The 25389-nt window shown below is 39.0% G+C and overlaps 1 protein-coding gene across 1 annotated transcript in view; it reads left to right on the forward strand.

Moving 5' to 3' along the window:
• The first annotated feature begins 8869 nt into the window (after positions 1–8869).
• arid3c (AT rich interactive domain 3C (BRIGHT-like)) overlaps positions 8870–25389 on the forward strand; it is a 124297-nt gene continuing 107777 nt past the window's right edge. Inside the window, exons 1-2 of the mRNA XM_033619158.2 lie at positions 8870–9080; positions 9415–10053. Of these exons, the coding sequence (XP_033475049.1) occupies positions 9042–9080; positions 9415–10053 (678 nt within the window). The 5' untranslated portion in view covers positions 8870–9041. The remainder of the gene's footprint in view (positions 9081–9414; positions 10054–25389) is intronic.

Genomic DNA, 25389 nt, shown 5'->3' on the forward strand with positions numbered 1-25389 from the left:
AATTTTGAATAAATCCCCAACAGTGTCACCAGCAAAACACCCCCACACCATCACACCTCCTCCTCCATGCTTCACAGTGGGAACCAGGCATGTGGAATCCATCCGTTCACCTTTTCTGCGTCTCACAAAGACACGGCGGTTGGAACCAAAGATCTCAAATTTGGACTCATCAGACCAAAGCACAGATTTCCACTGGTCTAATGTCCATTCCTTGTGTTTCTTGGCCCAAACAAATCTCTTCTGCTTGTTGCCTCTCCTTAGCAGTGGTTTCCCAATAGCTATTTGACCATGAAGGCCTGATTCGCGCAGTCTCCTCTTAACAGTTGTTCTAGAGATGGGTCTGCTGCTGTTAACTTGCGATTTCTGAGGCTGGTGACTCGGATGAACTTATCCTCAGAAGCAGAGGTGACTCTTGGTCTTCCTTTCCTGGGTCGGTCCTCATGTGTGCCAGTTTCGTTGTAGCGCTTGATGGTTTTTGCGACTCCACTTGGGGACACATTTAAAGTTTTTGCAATTTTCCGGACTGACTGACCTTCATTTCTTAAAGTAATGATGGCCACTCGTTTTTCTTTAGTTAGCTGATTGGTTCTTGCCATAATATGAATTTTAACAGTTGTCCAATAGGGCTGTCGGCTGTGTATTAACCTGACTTCTGCACAACACAACTGATGGTCCCAACCCCATTGATAAAGCAAGAAATTCCACTAATTAACCCTGATAAGGCACACCTGTGAAGTGGAAACCATTTCAGGTGACTACCTCTTGAAGCTCATGGAGAGAATGCCAAGAGTGTGCAAAGCAGTAATCAGAGCAAAGGGTGGCTATTTTGAAGAAACTAGAATATAAAACATGTTTTCAGTTATTTCACCTTTTTTTGTTAAGTACATAACTCCACATGTGTTCATTCATAGTTTTGATGCCTTCAGTGAGAATCTACAATGTAAATAGTCATGAAAATAAAGAAAACGCATTGAATGAGAAGGTGTGTCCAAACTTTTGGCCTGTACTGTATATATATATATATATATATGTATATGGACCTCCTTTCTAGTCATCCGACCACTCAAACAGACTGATAGAGCCGTGATCGAACCGCTGATCTTCCGATTGGTGGGCAACCCACCCGCTCTACCTCTGAGCCACAGCTATATATATATATATATATATATATATATATATATGTATATATATATATATGTATATATCTATCTCTCTCTCTCTCTCTCTATACATATATATATATATATATATATATATATATATAGATAGATAGATAGATAGATATATTATTATTATCATTATTATTATTATTTTGTCTGTGTATGATATACAACCAGAAAGAAAAGCAAGTATGTCTTTATTTATTATCTATATTGATACAGTTTGTATTATAAGCTTGTGTTTACAACACACCGTGTGTTGAGCTGATTTACACCACAAAATGAGACAAAGTCATTAGTCAGGATGCACTTGCCTCCTCTGCCTCCATTCTATCTAGCAGCCCAGTGTCTTTATGTTTCCATTTCCAAGTAGCTGGTCAATATCACTGATCATTATTGACCTTCATATCTGCTCAGCTTTTTCTCTTCCTTGTCTGCCTCCTCCGTTCTCCCCCACCCCAATAAATCCATTCACTCAAAGCCATGTGTTGGATTGAATGGTTATGGGTTTTTTTCTGTTGTCTTGGGTAGTAAATGCATGATGGATGGTGTTCACCAACCAGACCACAGGAAAAGGTATCATCACTACAACATAGGGGAAAATTTATTTTGTCAACACAACCTTCTTATAATGTGTGTTTAAATGGATGCAAGGGGGCGTGATTTGTTTCAGAGATCAGGTTCATATAAAACAGGGTTTAATCTGAGGGAGGTCACAACACATTAAATTATACACTATAGCAGCTGTGCATGGACACAATATGACACAAAAGAAGAAACAAATGATGCTTTTAAAAAGTAATGCGGATAAAACCGTCTGTTTCAAAAAGTGGTGGGGACATGTCTCAATGTCCCCAGTGTAAATGACACCCTAGACACAGAGTTAATACAACAGCATTTGCTCTAAACAATACTGTGATAAAGTGTATGAGAGGAAAACAGGAAAAGCAAAGAGTTCTAATCACACAAAAAAACCCTCATGATGGGTCCCACTCTCAGGTCTGTGTGTGTGTGTGTGTGTGTGTGTGTGTGTGTGTGTGTGTGTGTGTGTGTGTGTGTGTGACATGTGGCAGGCAGTGTCTCAGTCTGTGCTGTTGACCCAGGTGGCTGCTGCACAGGAGGCTGCAGTTCTAGGACCCATTTGGACTTCCAAGGACCACATTTCGAGATTTCAGACTCCAGATAACAAACAAGTGTGAGTACTGAAAGTGAGTCAAGTTTATTTGTTTAATATTAATAAACAAGTCCGTTGTCTTGAACTGGACCGGAAAGTTAATGCTGGCTTGCCAAAGTATTTGAGAAGTTTATGTAACGTTAGCTAAGTATGATAAGCTCCTGATAGTTTGCTGCTAGCCTGTTTGTTTAGCTACATGGATGCGGCATGGATTTTTGGGCAAGACTCCCTTATTTAGCCTGTAGGCCTACTGTGTTAATTTCACTATCTGTACAGATTATACAGGTGGTTGCATCAACCATTAACCCCATATTGACAGTGAATTGCGAGGATATTCGTTGAAAGAGGACGTTTCGTATCGTCCTAGTCTTTCTTTAAGGTGTAATTGTGACTGTCTTTTGGTCCAGTAGTCTACTAGTAGGCTTAGGCCTAATTGTCTGTGAAATGATCTCAAAATGTTTCATTTGACTAGTTATGCTGTCTCCACACTGGTGCACAGGAGCACAGCACACATGAAGCAGAAGATGTCCAACAGTCAGGGACAAAGCTGGCTTCCTATAACAGTTTGTTTGTTTGCCTATTTTATATTGTATAAAGTGTGTATGTGTCTGTGTAAAATACATATATCTTGAATCAGCCCCCAGAGTCATCCCTGTGTCTTACCTCTTTCTAGTCTTTAACAATATCTGGTTGAGATCTAGTCGAGTCAGTTTTATCTATATCACACCAAATCATAACAGAAGTCTCTGTTAGTTTCTCAGGGCACTTTTCACATGAAGGTCTAGACTGTACATGTAGTTTTTATTTTTCCTGAGTATACTTAGCTAATTCTGCTATATAAACAAACTGCAAGTCTTAGCAACCAAGTTGAATTGCAAGGCAAAGTAGAATTTGATGGAGTAAGTCTTTAAAACCATAAGTAATTGGTAGAAAGTGGTATTTGGGTAGAATAAACCTTTATAATTGCAAATAATGAAAAAGAAAGTCATATTTCGGAGGAAAAAAAACTTAAAAATGATAACAAAGTATTCGGATGGAACATTGTCTTGTTTGCACTTTCGTGGTTATCCAGTTTGTTAGGTGGCGCTTTGGTGAAAAACTAGGGTCCTAGAACTGTGGTGCTGAAACTGCAGTCCTGACAGTGCAGCCCCGTTTACTGCAGGAATGTAGTATTGATACTGTCAGAGACTTTAGCTGCTCTGGTGAGGTCTACTGAACCTCCACTAGGTAGCACCACTCCACCACTTTCCACTCCAGCAATGCCAGACACTTTAAGGTTCAAAGACTCTCTATAGAAATAGATCAGCTTTAAGACATCAAACCAACTAATGATCATTTATGTAGAGGTAGTTACTGTATCATGTGTTAGAGAGTAAAGAAAATACTCGAGCCATTTTAAGGAAAAAAGAGTGGGATCGTCTCTTATTGGGCATACCTGGCGATTCATGTTGTGTTATGTTGTTGTGTTTAGGGTGTGTATCAGACATTTAAACTTGTTTTTATATACCGTTCTAGCTACTTTTTTTTGTTTTTGTTTTTTTAACCAGATATAAGACTAACTTTTAGACAAATTATCTTTTTTTAAATTTAGGCATTGCAGGTAGGTAGAAAAGGATAAAGGTTAGGCATTTTGCCAACATGTACATGCTATTTTATTCTGTAAAAAGACAGTGTTTGGTCAGTGGTGTAAGATGGTTATGATAGGCCCCAATGCACGCTATTATGACATGCCTTAGTGCACGCTATCGTGCACATCGTCTTGTCATGTGATCAGAGACTTGACATTGGATAACATCAACATGCATATTATCCACCAATCATGGCATATCTATAACAAAAAATACCAAAGAAAATAAAAAATTATTATGTTAATTTAACAATTTTAATAGTTGATTTATAGTTATAGAACAAGCATATACTTTTGTTTTAGATGCTACTGACTGTTTTACAAAAAAATAAAAAAAATAAACATGACAGAGATGGGTTTGTCTTTTTCAAGGACATATATGGCAAATGGCACTGTTTTTAATTTAATGAGAGTTCTTGTTTGAACACAGGCATATTTCAAGGTGGCAATCAATCAACCAACACATTATTGGCGGGCCGTCTCTCTCTACGGGGCCCCTACCTCATGGGCCCCAGTGAAACCGCACTCCCTGCACTCTATATTTATGCCTGGGTTTGGTGGTAGGTCTGGTAGGATTTCAGAAATCAGAAATGTGGACATTCACACAGAAGAATTTTCAGTAAAAGAAATTAAAAGAAGGATAAATTAAATTATACAAATTGTATGTGGCAATTAAAACCTCACAAAGTCAAATTTAAGACTAATCACTTTTAAGGTTTGATATTTATGAAACTGATATCAAGACATTTTAAGCCCTTCTAAGAACCTGCAGACACCCTGATTTCACAATACATTAATACAGGAACTGATCATTAGAAAAATATATTTCTTCCTCATCAGCAGATCAGAAACAGTCTTACTGCTCCACCTTACCATTTTTGTTCTTCAGAGCTTTGATGATGTACTCGAACTTAAAACAAATCATAACATCACTGTATATGATCTCCTTTCAGCATGTATACTGACAACAAACTGATGAGATAAACGTTAATCCTAGCCTTAGCTAGCAAACTGGATAATCCCTAGACTGCTGTGAGGCCGTCAAGCTGTCTCGAGTGATGTGCAGTTTGAAATGCTGCCACTTGGCACTGTAAACATGCAGCACCTTATTCAGGCTGACACTCAGACTGCTCTGTGGCACTCCAGTATGGAGGAGGGTCCTCTTTAATGGATTCTTTTTGATCTGTGACAGCAAATAATCATTTTAAAGCTCCAATCATAAAATCAATCAATCACTACTCCAGTGGCGGAGCCAACAGTCACCCTAAAAAAATTGTTGGCCCCTCTGGTGAAAATAGCTGGAGGCTGACATTGCTGTGTCCAAGAGGCTGTGGCACTTTTACGTAAGCTGAAGATAGTGGTATCTTGTGAAACTAAACAACCCAAGGCGTCCACTAGTATCAGCAATGTTAGCATAGCTTGTCTGGAAGGAGGCTGAATAACACTCTAAAGTTAGGCTAAATTTTGATGAGGGAAAAACAGTCATAGCCATTTTCAAATGATTCCCATGAACTCTCACCTCAAAATACTGGTGAAAATAGGGTCATTGGGTACCCACGAGTCTCCTCTAAACTTAAGGTTTGTTCCCTGTAAATGTTTTTTTATTTTTTTACAATCAACATTCTTCAGAGTAAAGCTGCATATTTGTCTTCTTAAAGAAAAGGACAGCTGGCCCATGTAAAGACCAATGAATCACCTAACATGTATATACAGATACATGACACATTAAAACAGGATTGTTGTGGATAGTGTGTTGTTAGCTGTACCAGTTTCATGCACAACAGATCATTAGAAACATTAACTGTAAAATAACAGACCAAAATATATCAGTGTGATTCCTTTAGCCTCCATATTGATATATTTTCAAATAGCCAGCCCAAGATTTTCAGTGGCCCCATGACCACCCCTATATGAAATATTTCTGGTTGCACCACTGCACTACTCAGTTTGTTACAGTATAAACTTTCTCTAAACTGATGAGACTGACAGTGCTGAATTTAGATAAAGCTCCATGACTCTGAATGAAAAGGGACCTCTGTGACAGAGTCAGTCTGAGACTTTTTGGAACCCCTGACTCCCCACCAGCACCAAAGCCCTCTCTGGTGTCCCAGGACGTAAACTGGACAACATATGGCTGTACAACGGTCACTTAACTACACTGTAAAGAGAAACTATTTGTTTTAGCTTAAAAAAGTTAGTGTGCATGCAGTCCTAAATTCTAGGTTGACTGAACTTGAGAAGATAAGTTGGGAGTAGTTTTGTAATGATTCAAACTGTCTTTTCAAATAAAACAATAAACAGAACAGCAATCATCATTGATGAAACTCACAGAAAAAACATATTCAAAAAATAAACTTACTTGAGATAACTTAACATTCATTCAGTTTTGTTTTATTGTTAAGTAGAAATGTATACAGTTCACAAGAGATAACACTCCTTAGTTAAATACATAAATTATACATGAAAAATGAACAGAAAAGGTTCAAATGGAGTCCCTCTGCTTATAGCTCAGGCCTCTTATTTTAGTAACATAAAGAGAGGAAAATATCACATTTATTTTTTCATGAATAATAAAAGTTTCTTGTGTGATCTTTCTTCTAGATCTACCTGTCTCCAATTTCCCACACAGAGCTGATGTGACCCTTCACTGAGAAGATGAAGAATGAAGACTTCTTTCTGAGAATAAAAAACTAAAGTGAACTGACAAATATTTGTTCATATCTCAAAGAAGAGAGTGGCACTGCAACTAAAATCAAAACTGACAAATCTGTAGGTAAAAGTAAAGTACAGCATGTGTGGGTCCTCCTATTGTTATTGTTCTTATATTACTCATTTGCAAAGTGGCAGAAATTGCAGTCTTTAACATGACTTCATAAAAAATATACAGTGCAAGCATTTTAGCCTGTAAGTAACAGGCAGTGAACAAGGGGCTCATCTCAACTTAATGTTGGAAAACCCTTTTACACTAAGGCTTGACTGAGTTCCCAGAAGAAACAACAGCTCTTCTCTGAGAGAATAGATTACCAAACCAGTGCTGACCCTGCTGATGATAATTGATTTGCTTCAGCCAAATGATATATCCTACATCACAGTAAGCCTTAATTGTAGGGTCACTGTGGCAAAGGGTGGCCAATTGCAGGGTTCACAGAAATTATGTTTACACCGCAGTGCAGAGGTATAGTATAATAGTTCTTCATTTACAATAACACTTTTGAAAGTGAATATAGGATTTAAGGTAAGTGCTTTGCTTTTGCGTGCCGCCATGGATCACAAAAACACCAGTGGAAAGGCCAAACATGAGACTTTTTAAAAATGTATTTCTGTTTTTTTAGAATGGTAATACCTGGGTCTCGCTTTAAGAGCTGAGAAGCACTGTATTGGATATTGTTAGGATGGACCTGACAGCAGTAAAGGCGGCTGTAGGTGTTATATCAGAGTTGAGTAGCTTTGCAGCAACAGCAGCTGTTTGACGATAAGTGGAGGACAGGTGTCCTTTTTCTCTCCACCTGTAAGCATACATGAGATGTAACATGAGGGGTTGAGTTTCTGGGCCCTCTGAGGTGAATATATAGCACTGATGAACACACACGTGGAAATACAGGTGAAAGGTCACAGCAGGGTTGACTGAAATCACTATACAAATTTGTAAACCATTCTGTTTAATACAGAGGTATCTGAAATGGTAATATCTGTGGGTGTAGCGGGCACTGCAAGGATAAAGTTTTTTTTCCACCATTAGGTGTACACATTGGGGCTTGGGGATCCTCTGCAAGAGTTTTGAGCATCATACACCTAATGACCTGCATTATGGTGGCATTATGGTCATTTTATGCACCAATATGTACCTTTTCGGTACCAAGTTAATGATGTACGTCTTACATTTTGTCAAAATAAAATGCCTCTGCTACTTTTATCTTTCCAGGAACTGTTCTCTATTTCTTATTTTTTAATTCAATCTTTTTTTTTTTTTTTTTTTTTTTACCCTCCCCTAAGCTACAAATATTTTTCCTTGGGCCTCCCTGAGTGACTGGTGGAAAACGCATGACCCTCCCTCCACCATAAATTAGTTATTAGATTTTTAAAACTCCCTCTTTGATGTTTGACAGATAAAAGTTAAATGTTGAGGATGAACTCCTGGAGTTAAAAAAAAAACCTCAGCTTTTCACTCTTGCCTTGCATGCTGGTTAGTTTGTACAAACGCTTTATTTTAGGCCAAATTTTAAATGAGAAGTACTTTAAAGTGATTTAGATGAAATATCACTATTTTAAGCTCAGATTTGCTTTTTATCTGACTGAAGCGTTTGTCAAAGATGATGTGTCCAAGGATTGTCAGAAATTTTTAAATCCAACAATAATTTATGTTTTTATAGTTTCTGGCTATGATAAATGGTGTCATTTTTTGTTTTGTTTTGTTTTTTTTTTTTAAAAAAACATGCTTTTCAGACCTATATATATATATTTATATATATGTATACATACATACATTATATATATCCATATCTATATCTATATATATATATATATATATATATTCTCTTAATTGAATTTACAAAATATACAATATAAAATGTCATGTACAATGATAACTCCGTCAATAATCCTGTCTATTATCTTGTAATGATCATAAACATGTAGTTGTAGCTTTACAGAAGTTAGAAACAAAGTCAGTTCATAAACTCCTTGCCATGGTTTTAGGCAACCGCATTCAAACAATACAAAAACATGACGATTAATATAATAACTCAATATATTCTTTGAAGTGTGATGAGCCCGAGCAGATGAGTGTATGAGCTGTGTCTCGCTGTGCCTTCATACTGTATATTCCCAGCACTGACGTGTTGTTAGCAGATGGAGCAGGGGGGCTGATCTCTGCCTCCAGAGGTCATTCTCACTACAGTTGCCACTTGTTGCCAAAGCAGCTCGGGGCTCCACCATTCAACGCCAAACACATTTCAACTATTTATTCAGCCAACTATCGAGACCTACATGTCTGGATGTTGAATGCGGAGCGTTCGCAGGACTGAAGGAAGACTCTTTTGATCCGGTTGTTAATATTTCGGCGCATCTGACGGACAGAAGCATGGTTGATAACGCAAGTATAGCAACTAAATCTGCTTTGGTAAGCGTCCAGGCTTTATTTCTATTGGATTATTAGACTTAAACTACTTTACACTTAAGCTTTTCCTCTTTTTCAGATGCACTTAACATTTTATTAATAATGTTACCCTCTTATAAACTTTGTATTTAGACAGTTTAACAGTGTTTAAGCAATTTAGTGAAAGTTTGTCACGTTCGCTTGTGGCAGTGTGAAGGAATTAATCCTAAACTTTACACTAAAAGTCAGACAGCAAAACTGTTTAGTTGTGTGCATTCGGTGTGTGTGGAGCATGTGTTTTAATCTTATAAAGTGCCGGTGATGATCATGACACGACCATCCTCTCGCCCCCTCGCAGCAAGGCTCTTTCTCGTCCGCCAGCAGCCTTCCCCTCCAGGCTCCCTCCGCCTCCTCTCACAGCGCGTTCCCCGGCGCACAAACACACCAGCCCGCCAGCGGCGGCATGAAGCTCGAAGCGGTCATGGAGAACCTGCAGCGGCAGCAGGCAGCACGGCTGGCCCTGGAGGAGAAGCTCCGGCAGGCAGAGACAGAGAAAGACCTCCGCTCCATGGTGGAGTCCCAGATACACCAACAAGCTCTGGCTTTCCGCCACTACCAAGCGGCGATGCGCGGCGCACTGGCCGCCGGAGTTGCCAACTCTTCCCCGCTCCCACATATGGATGTCCGCAGGGCTGACAAGGACGGGAATTCCTCCAGACCGGGGAGCGACGACAAGGAGCGTGACGAGGAGGGGGATGACATGGACGAGCAGGAGATCATGGATGAAGAGGAGGAGGGCGAAGACGATGTCGGGTTGAACCAGTACCAGCACCGACAGTCCTCGCTCCAGGGAGCCTGTCTCCCTCCGAAGAGTACCCCGATGCATCTCATGTCCAGAGTCCCGGCGGCATTCGCTCCGGCCCGCCGCGCAGACTCCCCATCAGAGCACCCTCAGCCCCAGCACCACGAGTGGACCTATGAGGAGCAGTTCAAACAGGTAAGACAGCAGTGACCTGCTGGACACTTCATTATCTGTAAAGTCACTTTCTCTACAGTCTCTGTGTGAGCTCTTAGATATAAGCTGCATCTCTGGGGTTCTCCTCATTTAATTCATCAGTCAGAAACTCATATAATTAGTTGTCATGTAAATATAAAAGATCCATTCTAAAGATGGAAACTTTTTTAGCTTTTTGAACATAATAAATGGTTGATAAAATTACTTGACATTGCTGTATTGCACTTTCTAAAAGAAGAAATATGTTCGATGCTCTAAGTCACACTCCACAACCTTTTAGTGTCAGTTAGCACACAACAACTGTATTTGCAGAAATGTAAATTTTAATCTTATTTTTATCAAATGAAGATGCTGTTGTATAAAGTTAAAAATCATCAGGTATTAGTTTCTGTTGGACTGAATGTGGGTCCGAATGAGGCTTTCTAACAAGGCACAATTTATAAAGGGGTACAATCTGTAACTTATATCTGTATCAGTAATAAAAAATGACTGATATGTTATAGATCAATTATGAATAAGAGTAACTTTTACAGTGACAAGTTGTGATAATTCTTTTTGACAGATTGAACACTTACCTTCTGGAAAAGAGCTGGATCTAAATCCAGATCCTCTGCAGATTATTAGCAACTTTTCCAGCATTATTTCATGAGTTACAAGCATTTCAAACTGTATTATTACCCACTAGATAGTGTAATAACTCAGCTACAAACCATGGATAAGAAAACATTCCTGGTTGCCAGGTGGTTAAAATGCCTTGGCTTGTTGTTCCTATCAGTGGCTTATATCTGGAAAGCTTTAGTTATTTATTTGTTAACCATTAATAATGCCATTATAAACCTTTACAAAAGGTCCCTTATTTGCTCTTTTGTTGTGTTAGCAGCTCATTAATGACAGTCAGTTATTTGATTGATATACAGTTGTCTGTGTATTTCCAGGCTGCAGCAGGCAGATCTATACTCTCTGAGCGATTGTGGATGCTCCATGTCATCTTTTATTTATGATGGATCATTTACAGACTTCCCTAAATGTGATGTGTACATTAGTGACTGCATTAGCGCTGCACATTAAAGCAACCCAATGCATGGAAATGCAATTTAAATAGGGGGCCGAAACCAATAGCCTCAGTATAGAGACAATTATGTGTGGAGTATGGTGAGATGAGCCTGTGAGGATAATGCTTGCCATCCAATTTTTTGTTGTCTTTTCACATCTGTAATTCTTAAATGGGGTATTTAGAATTATTCTTTTTATAGCTTCTGTGTGTCAGCTTTATTGTCAGTTTGCTTGATATCTGCCATTGCAGGATGTGATGTAAGCGTTCAAGTTGTTAGATCCTACGAAAAATGGAGAAGATTCAGAGGATGGATTTAAAATCTATACACCTATTATTGTCATTATAAATCCTTTACATTTGGCTGAAAACTCTTTTGTTTTCATCAAGACAAGTTTCCCGTAGCTGAACATGCGTGCTTCATATACCATCAGGCGATACGCTTCAAAGATTCCTCAGGATGTGCAGTTATTGTGGGGGTCATTTGTATGTAGTCATTCAGTGTAATGGTCATGGGACAATAAAAGGATGCTTATGGCTGCTAGGCAGACAGAGTGGAGCCAGCATACTAAGCATGCTCAAAGCTGCAAAACAAAACCACATTTGAAGGCAGTAAATGCATCTTTGAAAATAGGAACAAGATGTGGGCTAAATATAAAAAGACCTCAGTGAGGCGGAGAAGATTTAATCTGATCTGAAGCAAATGGGACCAGCCGGTGTTTACAGTAGCTCCTAAATCACTTCTGAAGAGCCCAGGAACAACATGGGAGGCAATTCTGACAAAATAGTACACACACACACACACACTGTATAAATATCTATCTATCTATCTATCTATCTATCGATCTATCGATCTATCTATCTATATATATATATATATATATATTGGAGGGGGGTGAGAGGGGGATTTTTACTTTTATTTTTATTTACAGAATGTGTATAAACACACGTGTGTATATGTAATTTTGTGAAAATTTTATGATAATTGTATAGCTGTTTTTTGTTTTTGTTTTTTTAAAGTTAACTACGACTCAAAGAAAGAATGATGGCAGGCACCTGGTAAAACTTATTTTAGCTTTAAATGACTCAGCAGGAGTCAATGCACAGCAGCAGAATCTATAGAGATGAGAGTGTAAAACATAAAAGAAATTCCTGGTGACAGAAAAAGATGCTGAGCGGAGGTGACAGAAAGACCTGAGGCAGAGAGAGAGAGAGCGAAAGAGAGGGAGAGAGATACAGGAGCTGTTGCGTGTAGTTTTGGCAGCGGCTCAGGAAATGCAGGAAACTGGATCTGGTGGTATTCCAGCCTGGCTCACACCCAAAAATGCTGGGATCTCCCTGTCTGGCTGTGTGTGTAGCTGGGAGTTGGCTCGGTGCCAAATTATTACGAAACAGAAACAAAAGTGCGTGCTGTTACACACTCGGCCATGCTTCCTCTCTCTCTCACACACACACACATTATTTACCATGGTGTTGGATATGTGAGCCCGCACGCATTTGCAGAAACCGACATGGTGGTAAACTGGAGGAGAGTAAACTGTACTGTTTAATATCAATTTATATCTGCATTCAAAAAGCTGGATTTTTTTGTTAAATTCCCAAAAATAACCAATGACAGAAAAACAAAACAATATAAAAATGTTTATCTTAGGCTTTTGTGTTTTGTGTTTGTTTTTTCTTTACATTTACAGCATTTGTCTGCTGTGTAAAGGCCACTATTGAATATACACACTTTGGGCTTGCTTTTAGTGTTGTCAAAGTTCTGCAGCTGAATGTGCAGATGGATCTGAAACGTCCGCCATGCTTTACCGCAGAACAATAATGTAAGTCCCACAACAATTAAAGCAGACGTGATGTTCAGGGTGGTGGATTACTCACTGTGGTTTCAAGTCTCTGCAAGTTGATTTTCAAAGTGTGCTGGAACAGAAAACACCATCTGGTAGGAAGGAAAACACAATGTTATGCTTCCCAAAATGTGAAGCACTAATCCAAAACGTGTGTGTAGTAGTAGAAAATCTTATAAAACCTCCAAAAACTGTGATATGAGGGAGTGTCTTATTTGTAAAATGTTGAATTGATGCACTGAAAGATGAAAGGATCTTTAGTAAACTAGAAGTGCAGTCAGAGGAACCTTTCTAGGCTGCATAAACTTCTTTTTTTGTGGATAACAGAATGTGTTTAGCATCTGGATCTTCTGGTGGTCTTAGAAGGACAAAACACTGAGGCAATAGTGCAAACCTAGTTACCACAACACATTCAAGTACAAGGGGAAAAAGACAAACACTGAATGAAATGTGCCAAATCCAAGAATGTATCAAAAAAGCAACATTAAAATAAAACTAGATGAAATTACCAGGAGTTTGTGAATTTGGAATTGTATGCCACTTCCTTAAAATACAATATATGCAGCTTTGCCAGGGGCAAAATGATTTGAATCCTGACCATATTTCTGTCGTTTTTCCTGGTGTTTACAAAGTCCACCAACTGTCCTCAAGAGAATGACAAAAATGTACTGGCTGACAGGAAGAAATATGAGAACATTTGGTGAATTTAGATTTTTTTTTTTCTCATGATGTTTGTTTTGTGTTTTGACCCACCATAAGATCTGCATTAGAGAGCACATTCTGATGGACAATCCTAGGATGTATGTGCTTGATTTTCTTTGTTTAAGTCAGTGCAGCTTGAAAAAATGCCTGAGAATATTCTGATGTCTTTGTACCAGACTCTCATCTGCAGAATGTCACACATTTTTGGAAGTTAGTGTGTAAACCACACTACAAGAGAAACCTTTTTCTGTACAAATCAAATCTGTACAAATCTGGAAATAACAATACAAATGAACTTGCGTCAAGAATTTTCCACAGCCAAGTGTCCTTTTCTAAATTATAGTGCAGTGTTTGTACTCTGTGTTGTCTCAAGATACAGTCTGCCATTTGTAGAAGCTTCCTGAAATAATGTTTGAGGGCTGAATATGAGACTAAATTACCTTAAGTGTATTTGCGGTCAACATGTTGCACACTTAAAACACTGAAATTCAAAGCAGCTCCTGCTTTGTGTCGTTGCTCTAAACCCTCACGGACATACACAGAAACTGATTCTGAACCATTAGACAGGACATTTCCCTGAGTGAGTAATGTCAGGTAATGAACATGTCAGTGTATGGAGCCACTCCTTTTTGTGGATTGTACCTCTTCCAGCTTGTTTTTCCAACAACTATAGAAAAGGGGAGGAGGAGGAGGAGGAACTCCAGCTGTAGCGGTGTATGATTTCACTCCCTTCCCCCTGCAACTCAAATCATCCACTCTGCAAAAATATTCATCTTCACATGTCGCATGGAACACTACTAAGGCACATTTTCTTAAAACAATGATAAATCTAAATGTGTGATGTTTTGACACTTGTTTGAGAATACTGACACTGGTTTCTGAAATTCATGAAATAAGTTGTTTTGTAGGGAAATCAGGAAAATAAATCTCACCAATGTGGCAGATTTATTTGGTTGTTTCAATAAAGTCAGATTGTAAGAACTCAAATAACAGTTAAAATGACAGCTTGAGGTATTTTTTTGCTGTGGGACTCATGCTTTTGTATGAAATTATAGCCCAACACTGACAGCTCTGGACAGTTTTTGAATGCATGCTGGACCATTTTATATTTTTGGATGATCTTTCCTTCTTTTCCAATTAGAACATGACTAATACTGATACTGCACCTACTGGTGTTGATATTTGAGTAATAACAATAACAATATTTGGCCTTTGATTCATTGTCTGACAATAATTTTTTGATGAGGATCCTCTAAATTTGGTCATTAAAGAATTGTAAGCCAGCTATATGCTAAGTGTGACATTTTACAGCATAAAAATCAACTTGTCAGCATTATCTGTGGACAAACTGTCACAGAGACACTGTTTCTAAACAACCTCAAACAAGGCATGCACTGACTGTAACTGATGCTGATGTTTAAAATAAGGCCAATAGCTGATGCCGATACCAGTGTTTTGTTGTTGTGATTTATTTATCACATAGTGGGCATCCTCTTCTGAATATTAATAATACTTTAAAAAGGAAAAGACTTGTATGTCATAGCCTACTTCTTAGTTAGATCCATTGTTCCCTTTACAAAGGTAAGCTAAGCATCTTTGGTTTGTCTATTTCTCTTCTCATCCATGATGTGAGACATGAAAGCACTGAAAGGCAAACTTAAAAACAAACCATACTTGTGTGCGGTACCTGTTGCCTTCTCACATCATGCCATAGTCAGGTCTGGCCAGTGTCTTCTTCTCTGAATCAGCACCTGGGCAACACATTCTCACTCCAACCTCGTGACATATTTGGTCATGGACAAAACAGATGTAACACATCAGATAAACAACGGCCACTGCCATCGGTGAATGTCATCTTATTTGGCGATAGTCCAAGGTGGTCAACACGGTAAATAACGGCTGATAACGATGTCCGGCTAATAAATTGGTGCATCCCTACTTCAAACATATCTTTTGCATTTTTGTACTAACGTCTCTTGCTACTTAGCAGTGGACATAAATGTATTTGATACACTGTGAGGGTCCAAAGGACAGAGTGATGTCGTATGCTGTAAAGCCCTCTGAGGCAAATTGTTATATTGATTATATTGATATTGGCGATATTGGGCTTTATAAATAAAATTGATTGATTGATTGATTGATTTATCTATGATAAGGCAAAATTGGCTAATGTATTCACCCAGACTTTTGTCAAGCTTTTGTTCTGATAAGCTGTTGCTTTCATTGTCTTACAGCCATAGCACATAATACTTTAACCAACATTATAAGGTTAAATTGCAAAAACAAATTGTAAAGATACATTTTGTTAACAAGTTTCCATGCATCTGGTCAGCACTGGAGTCTCCAAACTTTAAGTAGCAATTTCAATATATTTGCTTCCCACACCTCTTAACAAAAAATAAATAAAATAAAAAAATACTGAGTTCACACGATCTTAGAGTGGGGGCACTGATTTTGAACAACTGGCAGTGCGTTTAGGAAGGATCTTTGTCACAGATGAGTGAAAAAAGGATTTGTTCCTGTTTCTGTTGTTCATCTTTATCTGACAGCTTCTGAGAGCATGGCTGATTAATCTAAGCTAGTTTCAAGCAGCTGTTGGTTTCCATTCATTTTCTGTAGGTTTGAAAATCAATTAGCACACTCTGGAAACCTGTGTAATTCATCACAGTGAACATCAGATTTTGCTCCATTTTATATCATACAGAAATGAATGGAAGCAAATGTATGTATGGAGTGTTCAACAAAGTCCATTCTCATTTGTATCACAGGCACTGTTAGTAACATGGTTAGCTGTATTGTACAGTGAAGAGTTGAAAGTAGTAAGTGGGCTGAAATGTGCAAAATTCAGTATTTTCCAGCAATGTATCAAAGGGCTCGTCTTGAAAAACAATCAGCCCTCCAATCTGACCCCTCCCTCTCCACCCCTGCACCACCCACTTTAATGTGACCATAAAACCTGGCAGGGGGAGCAGCTTTGAAAGAGACACATGCTGCTGTGCTGTAACTCCTGTGTCAACATTCAGTCCAGGATGTGGAGACTCAGTCCAATCTTATGAAGCTACTACAAAACATGTTACTTTAAATGATCCACATGGCAAAGAGCTAGATTTTCTTTATTAATCAGGCAGCTCAGTCAATAGGTGGAGTACATGGGGCCCCAGCCTCCTGCCAGGATCTTTGGCTCCACATATTCATCTAACAGCTGTAGCTCACTTTAAAATCTGCTCCGTCACTGGAAATGCTTTAATGGCATTCCTGAATTCTTTCACTGTGTGCCATTACAGTTATACGGTGGGCTGCCACATGGACAGTGGGGACTGGGCGGTGGGGGGCTGTAAAGGGAAAACTGAAGAAGTGATAGAGGGAGAGAATAATCTTAAGTGTGTGTGATTGGATGTGTGTTGTGTGGTGAGTCTAGTAGACATTGCTGGATCTCTGGAAAGCCTGAACAAGTCTTCACTTTTATACCAGTGCATGATTAACAAGAGGGTAATTCAGACAACTGCCCACGGGCTCTCTTTTGTTTTTTAGTTATTAGTTTTAATGCTAACTTTATCACAAATATTTTACATTTGTACGACATTCTCAACTAAGCCAAGTCCTGATCTTTTAGTCCTGTTTTGTAGAGGAACCCTGAGTATGAATCTATACCTCAATTATCAGAATCAGAATCAGCTTTATATTTTAAGTTGCTCTCAGTATACACCCACACGCAAACACAGCAATTTACAAGAAGAAAGAAATGGACACACAATTAAAAACAAGACAAAGCTAAACAAAGCTAAACAAATATAGGTAATAAACAGAAAACTACTGTGTACATATATACATGTATGTACACAGTAGTTTTCTGTATATATATATATATATATATATATATATATATATATATACAGTACAGGCCAAAAGTTTGGACACACCTTCTCATTCAATGCGTTTTCTTTATTTTCATGACTATTTACATTGTAGATTCTCACTGAAGGCATCAAAACTATGAATGAACACATGTGGAGTTATGTACTTAACAAAAAAAGGTGAAATAACTGAAAACATGTTTTATATTCTAGTTTCTTCAAAATAGCCACCCTTTGCTCTGATTACTGCTTTGCACACTCTTGGCATTCTCTCCATGAGCTTCAAGAGGTAGTCACCTGAAATGGTTTCCACTTCACAGGTGTGCCTTATCAGGGTTAATTAGTGGAATTTCTTGCTTTATCAATGGGGTTGGGACCATCAGTTGTGTTGTGCAGAAGTCAGGTTAATACACAGCCGACAGCCCTATTGGACAACTGTTAAAATTCATATTATGGCAAGAACCAATCAGCTAACTAAAGAAAAATGAGTGGCCATCATTACTTTAAGAAATGAAGGTCAGTCAGTCCGGAAAATTGCAAAAACTTTAAATGTGTCCCCAAGTGGAGTCGCAAAAACCATCAAGCGCTACAACGAAACTGGCACACATGAGGACCGACCCAGGAAAGGAAGACCAAGAGTCACCTCTGCTTCTGAGGATAAGTTCATCCGAGTCACCAGCCTCAGAAATGGCAAGTTAACAGCAGCTCAGATCAGAGACCAGATGAATGCCACACAGAGTTCTAGCAGCAGACCCATCTCTAGAACAACTGTTAAGAGGAGACTGCGCGAATCAGGCCTTCATGGTCAAATAGCTGCTAGGAAACCACTGCTAAGGAGAGGCAACAAGCAGAAGAGATTTGTTTGGGCCAAGAAACACAAGGAATGGACATTAGACCAGTGGAGGTCTGTGCTTTGGTCTGATGAGTCCAAATTTGAGATCTTTGGTTCCAACCGCCGTGTCTTTGTGAGACGCAGAAAAGGTGAACGGATGGATTCCACATGCCTGGTTCCCACTGTGAAGCATGGAGGAGGAGGTGTGATGGTGTGGGGGTGTTTTGCTGGTGACACTGTTGGGGATTTATTCAAAATTGAAGGCACACTGAACCAGCATGGCTACCACAGCATCCTGCAGCGACATGTCATCCCATCCGGTTTGCGTTTAGTTGGACGATCATTTATTTTTCAACAGGACAATGACCCCAAACACACCTCCAGGCTGTGTAAGGGCTATTTGACCAAGAAGGAGAGTGATGGAGTGCTGCGGCAGATGACCTGGCCTCCACAGTCACCGGACCTGAACCCAATCCAGATGGTTTGGGGTGAGCTGGACCGCAGAGTGAAGGCAAAGGGGCCAACAAGTGCTAAACACCTCTGGGAACTCCTTCAAGACTGTTGGAAAACCATTTCAGGTGACTACCTCTTGAAGCTCATGGAGAGAATGCCAAGAGTGTGCAAAGCAGTAATCAGAGCAAAGGGTGGCTATTTTGAAGAAACTAGAATATAAAACATGTTTTCAGTTATTTCACCTTTTTTTGTTAAGTACATAACTCCACATGTGTTCATTCATAGTTTTGATGCCTTCAGTGAGAATCTACAATGTAAATAGTCATGAAAATAAAGAAAACGCATTGAATGAGAAGGTGTGTCCAAACTTTTGGCCTGTACTGTATACATTTTACATATACCTTTTTTTGTTTTTGTTTACTGTGTTCTAAAAACTAGTCCTGTTCTCATTCCCAGGGTGTCAGATACTGCAGCCTGGTCAGTGGCCCTTGGCATCTGTTACTGACGGACAAGGCACCTGACAGCGTCTGTATGAGACACAGTGGGCTTTCAAATATAAAACACTACACTCCAATGTAATCCTGTCAGCAGCAATAATGGAGTATAAAGAGCAATAAAGTCCGAGTAGGGCAGGAGGGATGGGTGATGGTTGGGTCAAACATACTCTGGAATTTCACTCAGGAGGCTGGTGTGAAACCAAAAGTCATTTTTTCCCCCCTGCCATGTAACAAAGTTACTGGTGTACCTAGGGATACACATGATATCGACACATCATCGGTAGTCTCGCCACCAGACAATCAGAGATCGCTGGCTTCTGATAGTCTGGGGACACTCCTTTCTAAAGTGTGTTTAACACTTGGGCATATAATAAAGCTGATGAATCTACTGTGGAGTCAGTACATGACTATATACAAACAAATGGATCATGACTGATACAAATACAATGTAGTTTTTGAAACCTCAATTTAGAATATAAAAATGTTTTGTAACATTGATGATAGACATTAATCACAATGTATGATAGACATGAATCACTTATAATGCATCTTAGATTCTTTTAGATACATGAAAATGCATCACACTTAACGTAACACCAACAATGAAACATTATGATGAAGCATGCATTATTATAGATGAATATAGATGAATATAGATCAATATGTACTTCACTTTACTTAACACATACAGTGATAACGTATGATACTGCATGGACTGTTATACTATGAGTCCTTACTACAGTTGTTTTTTTAAATGTGTATAGGTGAGTTTAAGTTTTCATAATACATCATAAGCCCCATCAGTCAACCTTTAGGTTATAACTAGTCAAGAACATTCATAAGCCACTTATAATTCATTATAAGTCTCATCTATAATGGTTTATGACTGTTGATATCAGGAAACATTATGTGTGTTTATGAGTATAGTCATAGAGCATTAGAAATGCATTATAATTCACTATGAATGGCCTTAAAGATGTGGTCTTCATAGAAAGTGTTACCTAATTTTTTTAATAAAAATTCAAATCAACAAATTATTTCAGGTGTCAAATTGATATCTTTTTCCATTCACAATTAGCATTTGGACTATGATGAAACAGCTTAGATCTAAGTTGATGAAACTTACAGGAACCCTTGTATCCCTCACACACACACACACACACACACACACAAACACACACACACGCACACACGTCCACAGCCTGGTTCCTTTGCTGAGCCTCGACTGTGCCAACAGAGAGTTGGATCTGTGTCCTTTCTTTTCATTCTGTATCTGTGCATGGAGACCTGGGAGTCACGCAGTGAAAACTGGGTTTGGCACAATGCGCCATTGAGACGTACTTGTTTTCACTGCAAATGGCTCTTCTCTTTTCATTAAAACAGAGGCAGGGTTAGCTTGTTCAAATACCCTCCCCACCCTCAATGTGGGTGTTACTTTTTAATCGCAGCAGCCTGGAATTTTCTGCAGCTGCTTGCAAAAGCCCCCCTCTCTGTTTACGAGATCTGACTGTTGGGCAAACATTGCCTCACCGCTGCGTCTCTGACTGGCTTTTTCCATCCTGCCATTGTTGGGGAGGCCCTCAGAATTACCATGATGATGTGTTATCTTTTGATTGAATGCAGATGTATATCAGTTTGTAGATCTTCGTGCATCATGTCGTTGCTGCAACATTGTCATAGGATAAGTGTAGTGTAACACAATATAATGGTGCAGTGCTTCATGTGGTTAGCTGTGGGGCCCTGACAGGGCCTTGAGGGTTGAATTTTTGGGTTTGAAGCTGGCCCTCTATGAGGGGACGGTGTCAAATAAATGAAAGGCGAAAAATAAATGTGATGATGAACTTGTGAAGTGAAACTGAGAGTAAAGATATGAAAAGTGTTCTGTGTGTGCAGTGATACAATGCAATAATGACTTGAAAGCAGTTGTGATCTGATAAAAGTAGAACCATTTTCACCATCTGTCTACACTATACTACTAATGTATTACACTGTGGTGAAGGTTTGGTTAGGTTTAGGCACAAAAACCACTTGGTTAGGCTGAGGAAAAGATCATGTATTGGCTTAAATCACCCACCTTTGATGACACAAAAGTGGCTGGGAAGGCAGGGACAAGTTGGTGAAAAACATCCAGGTTCAGTAGCTCAAATTCTGTGTTGGTTCAGTGCTGCAAACACCAGCGGCAACACCGCTAAGGGTTGCCTTTTGTTATTTGTTGATATCAAACAGTGGTCTTCAGCTTGGCAGCCATTTCACCGCCTTCCCTGCACCTCCAGATGACAAAATCAGCTCATACACTACGTCACTTTAGGAACATTGATGTAACATTATGCTACAAATGACACGTACAAATGTAACATATCCATGGTTTGCAGAAATTTACAATGCACAACATTTTCCTCTGGTAACTCGGCTGCTGAGTAACGCTACGGTAATACTGTGATACAGTTTAAACTGGTTTGGAATATTAAAAGCCAGTTGGATCTAAAATAACTTAATAGTTCACAAATATTGACATCCATTGACATCTTTTTATTGGCTTTGTTTGCAAAGCAACCTCTAAATTAGATAAGCATATAGCTTGAACCAGGCCCAAGGAAGTTTTCCAGTAAAATTCTGTTAGTTATGTGATGCCATGTGACCCAAAAAGATTTTTTCTGATAGACTTACATTGGGAAAGTATTTTATCCACTGTAATATAGTGGGTAAAATCTTTGTCACAACCCCCATGAAATGACTCATTTTACTAACAGGATTTGATCCATTCAGTGCTTTAACATTTGGTAAGGCTGTAAAAGCAGCACGATTATCATTTGTTCCCTATTCAAGTTAGCAGAGGGCTACATTGGAAGTGCTCGGCTTGGCCAACCAAAGTCTTTAGTGCGCTTGTTCTATGAGCCACACAGTGCAGAAACAGTGTCCATGGTCTGGATAATTTTTTATGTAACAGCTGAACTTTTTTTTTGCTTCATGCACCACTCAATGTACTCTCAGAGAATGGCTCATGTCATATACTGCAAAAACGCACACACAACAGCTTCTTTGATATCCTATGAATTCGCACCGCACGAATGACATTATATCTTAACAGAAAGTTACAAAATGAATGTAATGTTACAAAGGTTAGGTTTAGGAAAGGAAACATGGTGAGATTGTACCTTAAACTAACTCAAAGTTCACACAGCTCCGAACGCCAGTCTCTAAGGAGATAGTCTCAAAGGAAAGTCCTGTGTTTTGTTACCCATTCACTGCCCCAACCTGCTTCCTAACTGGACTGCTCAGGACAGCTTCTTTCTTCACTCCCATTAGTACGTAGGTCACATGATCACAGCCTTCTGAAATACATAGGTCATGCACAAGTGACTGACTGATGATTATGTGGGAAATGCACACATTTTGGTGCATTACTTTTCGTAGGAACAGGTGTACACAGTGCATGAGAACAGCCTGCCGCCACTGAGCAACTTTCATAGAAATGAACAGAGACCTGCCTTCAACACTGTATCCAGTTCTCTTTATAAATCCAGGCCCAAGTTATGACCACAGAACTCACTAACCCTTACCTGTACCAGTGGTTTAGCATGATTGATCCACAAATCTTGTATATTCATTATTTATGCTGACCATTTACCAAGGCATCCCATCGAGTTTTAGAATTCTTCCAAGACGCTATTTGTTTTCATATGTTAGCAACTTACAGAAAGTTACTGAATACCTGCTTTAGGTTATCCACAATTCATATTTTTGTATTTGTTGTTGCCGAAATTATGTTATGTAATGGCCCTGACCATTCTCAGAGTAGCTAAACAAGGTCACTAAAAGTCATTCAATCGTCATCTGAAGAACAGCACAGAAGAAACAACAACAGTATGAAAAGTACTACCCCCAGAGCAGGGAGTTAATGGCTTCAGGAACTAATTGTAGACCCTGGCTCATTTGGTTAAGGTTACCATTTCCCCCAAAAGGCACCTGTGTCCCTGGAAAAGCTCTTCTGTTGTGCAGACTTCACCTATCAATCCATACTACATAGCAGCTTAAATTGGGTGGCAGAAATTATCAAGGAATGATCAATGATAGTTTTAATAAACACATATGTAAGTCAAAATACCCCTAGAACACCCTAAAACACTGCGGTTAAACGAACCTTGGACATTCTCGTTCCAGTAAACAACATTTCTTAAGGTGAAAAATTGACTTTTTTTTTTTACCATATTAATGATGTGTTTTTTAGTAAGAAGGTTGGTACTGCTGTGAAACACATTAATATGCATCAAGAAAAGATGTTGTGGAAACTCTGTGGCTCCCACTTCTGTGTCATCTTTTCCCCTAAAGACTGAATGTAAAAGCCACCACAACCTGCACACAGATCAGTCCCTGCCTGCAGAGGCTACAGATAACAAACCCAGGGCAGAAAATCCACTGATTCTTCAATATACTTGACCTTCAGCCTCATTTGCATTCACTATAATGGCCACTCAGCATTTTTTTGACCCAATGTATGTAATCAAAAGCTGTACAGTCAATGTCTGGCGATTTGCATGTGCCACCTGGGTAGCTGCTCTGCGCTAACAAGATTGAGTAATCATTGATAGTCAAACGCCAAGCTAGCAGATTAGATTGCTGCCATAAAAGTCTGTGTTTGTGTGTCAAGGTCTCTGTGGTGCACCGAGGACAGTCTGTTGTTGCTGCTGAATCGATTCTTGTATGATGATGAGCCCTTTGACGTGCTCACCTTTGTCTTGTCATTGTGTCTAAAGTAAGCTAATTGAGGCTAATTTCCCCTTAAAGCTGTAGTTGGTATCTTTATTAAGAATACATTTTAGTCATATTTGCTGAAATTGTCACAACATCCACACAGTCTAACATGAGAGATAATCTGTGAAAAAAATCATATAACTCTGCCTCCTCTTAGTGCTTCTCACTGTGATCAGAAACATATTTTAGTGTACTGTTTATCTGTAAGTGACCTAGCCACCATGCTCAAAGCAGTCAAGACAAAACAAAACAACGCCCACTGACTGGACCAACTTTCTCATTTTACAGCTAAACAGTACACTAAAATATGTTTCTGAAAACATCTGAGCCGAGAAATAGACATGCAGTAACAGAATCTTGATTCATTCGTAGTCAGGCCTATCTGCGCAGTTTTGTGTCGGCGCTCGAGAGTTCTGGTATCACAGATCCTAGTATAGGTTAAGAAAAAAACTCTGACATGTTTTTGTTTCTTTAAACTAATCACAGTCATCTTGGGCGTCGCTAAAACCAGCAGTGCTCTTGCAAAATAGTGTCGAGGATGAACTTGTTTTGGTGGAATATTTGCATGTGGGTAGGTGAACACTGTATTACAGTGGCTCACAAAATGCTTCAAAAAACATTAACAGTTGAACGTCACTGTTTATGACGGAGTCTGGGCTTTTCGAGTTCACAAGTGTTTTTTTATTCATTGTAGATCTTCATAAAAATTTACAGATGATGACTGAATGAATTAATATATATATATATATATATATATATATATATATATATTTGCTTTTATTTGATATCCTCTCGCTGTCAAAATAATGTGTTAATATGATTAATTTGATTCATTAATTGTGTCAATGAATACCAAATGTCAAATGATGAAAGCGGACGAGAGGACGCAGCTTGGCCCAATGAATGGAACATTAACATTTAAAAACTGTCCAGATGAAAGTGTTGATAGGAGCACAATTCTCTGACATTTCTGCAGTTAGAAATTTTCGTACTATCAGAGAACTTCAAGCCTGAAATATCACCTCAACACAAAGTATTAAGCAGCGAACCCGGAGGTCCGAGCTAGCACAGCCTCTGATACTAGCACTAGCAGCCAGCCTCATAAAGCCACACTTGAGCACATGTTTAGATGCAAACTGAGTAAGTCTACCTGTGACCGACTAACTAACTACCTTGCAAAATGGATTGTAATGGACTGGTAGGAAGAGGACAAGGGGACAATTGTATCCAAAATCTAGCAGCTTTACAACAACACATCTACCTACCATCTATCTCTAAAAATGATTTCATAGCAAAAATTTACGCATGCAATTAGTTTAGTTGAATAAATTAC

This window comes from Epinephelus lanceolatus, chromosome 9, assembly GCF_041903045.1.
Source record: "Epinephelus lanceolatus isolate andai-2023 chromosome 9, ASM4190304v1, whole genome shotgun sequence".
In the NCBI taxonomy this organism is placed as follows: domain Eukaryota; kingdom Metazoa; phylum Chordata; class Actinopteri; order Perciformes; family Serranidae; genus Epinephelus; species Epinephelus lanceolatus.